At 42.3% G+C, this 2,323-nt stretch overlaps 1 protein-coding gene across 1 annotated transcript; it reads right to left on the bottom strand.

Annotated features, from left to right (window-relative positions):
- Positions 1-696: 696 nt before the first annotated feature.
- On the bottom strand, positions 697-1,765 carry LOC148189450 (uncharacterized). The gene has a single exon (XM_088078253.1). The coding sequence runs from the start codon at positions 1,717-1,719 to the stop codon at positions 700-702; it is 1,020 nt and encodes a 339-aa protein (XP_087934379.1). The 5' UTR covers positions 1,720-1,765; the 3' UTR covers positions 697-699.
- Positions 1,766-2,323: the final 558 nt, after the last annotated feature.

The raw sequence follows: 2,323 nt of genomic DNA, 5'->3' as shown, positions 1-2,323 counted from the left end.
TGAGAGGTACAATGCAGATCCTCTGGTATCATAAAGTCTGTTGCATCTGTTGACACTGTTTTTCTGGCTTCATTTACAAGCTCAGAAGCAGTGGATGGTTGTAATTTCCATTGGTATTCATAGAGCAAATTTGATGTATGGTGAACAAAGGAGTGTGAAAGGTGTGGTTCCAGATCGGATAGTCTGCGAACTTTTACACCTTCTGGTGTTGAGATCAGGCAAAGGCCTAATTTGCACATCAAGTCTCTGCCCATCAGGTTAATGGGGCAGACCTTTGAGAGTAAGAATGCATGTTTGAAATTTGCGTTTAACTCATCCTCACATTTGAGTGGGACAGTAATGTTCTCTTTAATTGTTTGACCTGATGAACCAATAGAGTGCACGTAATTTCCGCTTAGTTCTGGTTTTGTAGTGAGTTCTAAAGCTTTTAGCACAGAGTGTGTGGCTCCTGAATCAACTAAGAACACAACATTTTGGTCTGAAATGGTCAACGTATGTTGTGGGAAGTTCTTGAAATGCTCAGACGCGTACTGAACATATGTTAACGCAGTTACATGTCTATTGTCTGTGGTCTTGATAGATTGTGTTTTAATATGTTCAGTATGTATGTGTGAGTGTGGTGCAGTACCTTCTTTGGACCTTACAAGTTGGTTTGGCTTGTCAGCAGGAGTCCTTCCTCTCCGACAGCCCCGACCTTCCTCAGTCTGAAGTATTCTCTGGATCTGATGTTGGTGTAGTAGGACAGTCACGTTTCCAATGTCCAATTTTTCCACAGCGATAACAGGCATCGCTGGCAAAATTAGTGAGATATTTGGTAGCTCTTCTTTCGTTGTTTTTTTCATGGCCACGTCCTCTGCCTTTATTTTCACGACCTGGTTTTTCATGTCCTCGGGTAGTCGTATTATACATGGTTATTGCTGCCATGTGAAGTTCTTTTTGTGTTGTTTCTTCCTTTTTCTTTTTCTTAGAGAGGATTTGGTCATGGGCATGTATGGCATGTCTGCGAAGTTCAGACAGACGTGCATCATTCCATCCAATGCAGGAATTTTTAACTGCTGAGGCAATGTCTGGTTTTAGTCCATTTAAAAAACAGTTGCAAAGATGAATTTCTTGCACATCTGGAGTGTTGCTCAATTCATCCGGTAGTTGCAGGCCACTGTATGTGTTGAATACCTCTGTCAGACGAGTGAGATATTCATCAGGATTTTCATCATCTTTTTGTTTGCAAGCGGTAATTTTTGCCATGTTGACTTTTATAGGGAAAGCTTGAGTAAATGCGTTACAGAGACAACGGACAATATCTCTATACTGAGCATTAGACTCATCTTCCCAGGTGATGTGTTTACAACGGATGTCAACATTTGGGAATTTTCCAGATATTTTCTGCCAGTCTGTGGGTTTCATTTTGGTAATTAGGAGTCTTCTTAGTTCATTTGTGGTTGGTTTAAACTCCTGGCAAAACGTGAGGAGTTGCTCAGCAAATATTTTCCCTGATGCTGTGGGGTTAGGTAGGTGATGAGAGGCTGCTGTGATGTCAGCAGAGGTCCATGCACGGAAGACCAATGTTGCACCTTCTGGTCCGGACACTTCAATCATGGGCATGTTGAAGGTAGCATCTTGATTTGGGTTGCGCAGTCTATGTGCAATTGGAGAGGAGGGTTTGCCTGTAGTGTCTTGTGATGGAGAAGAAGCTGTTCCTGGACTTGTCCTTTGTTGCATCAGGCTGGAGGGGTCGGTTTCTCTTGCCCTGCTGGGCGTTGTGGAGTTGTATGGTGGTGGAGCTGAGGGATGAGGAGGTGGGCTGCCGTCGAGGTCTGGGTCCAACTTCAAAGCTGTCAACTGTGGGTACAAGGAAGGCGAAATCTGCGAGTCATGTGTTCTTTGTGAATGTGAAGTGTCGTTTGTTTCAAATGTTTCTCGTGAAAGAGGTAATTGTTTCTGCATCATTTTCTTATTTCAGTTTTTCTGCTTCCCTTTCCACATCTTTCAACATTCTTTTGACCCTCTATAGTTTCTAATTTCTTAACAGAAATTTTCCTTTTTTTTCTCATTTCTTGCTCTTTTTTTTTTAGTTTTTCTTCTAACATTGATATGTTTTTTAAACTGAGGGATCCCCCTATTGGGAACCCAAACTCTGCTGCCCAGACATTTAAATATTCTATGCTTTTATCCCCATACTTCTTTTTCATCACATCCACAACTGGGCTCTCCGGAGGCATGTCACTGGAGAGATTACCCCCCATTTTTCAACAAAATGTGGTACCCGTGCACGACAGTTACAATACAGACGTCTCTGATAAGGATTGCTTCGTTAAGCCACAAG

The sequence above is a fragment of the Plectropomus leopardus genome, chromosome 6, assembly GCF_026936395.1.
Source record: "Plectropomus leopardus strain MGB_pleo_1.0 chromosome 6, ASM2693639v1, whole genome shotgun sequence".
In the NCBI taxonomy this organism is placed as follows: domain Eukaryota; kingdom Metazoa; phylum Chordata; class Actinopteri; order Perciformes; family Serranidae; genus Plectropomus; species Plectropomus leopardus.
This window is presented reverse-complemented; position numbering and strand designations above follow the sequence as displayed.

Coding starts and splice junctions, on each gene's coding strand:
- LOC148189450 (XM_088078253.1), bottom strand. CDS start 1,719: ATGCAACAAAGGACAAGTCCAGGAACAGCTTCTTCTCCATCACAAGAC.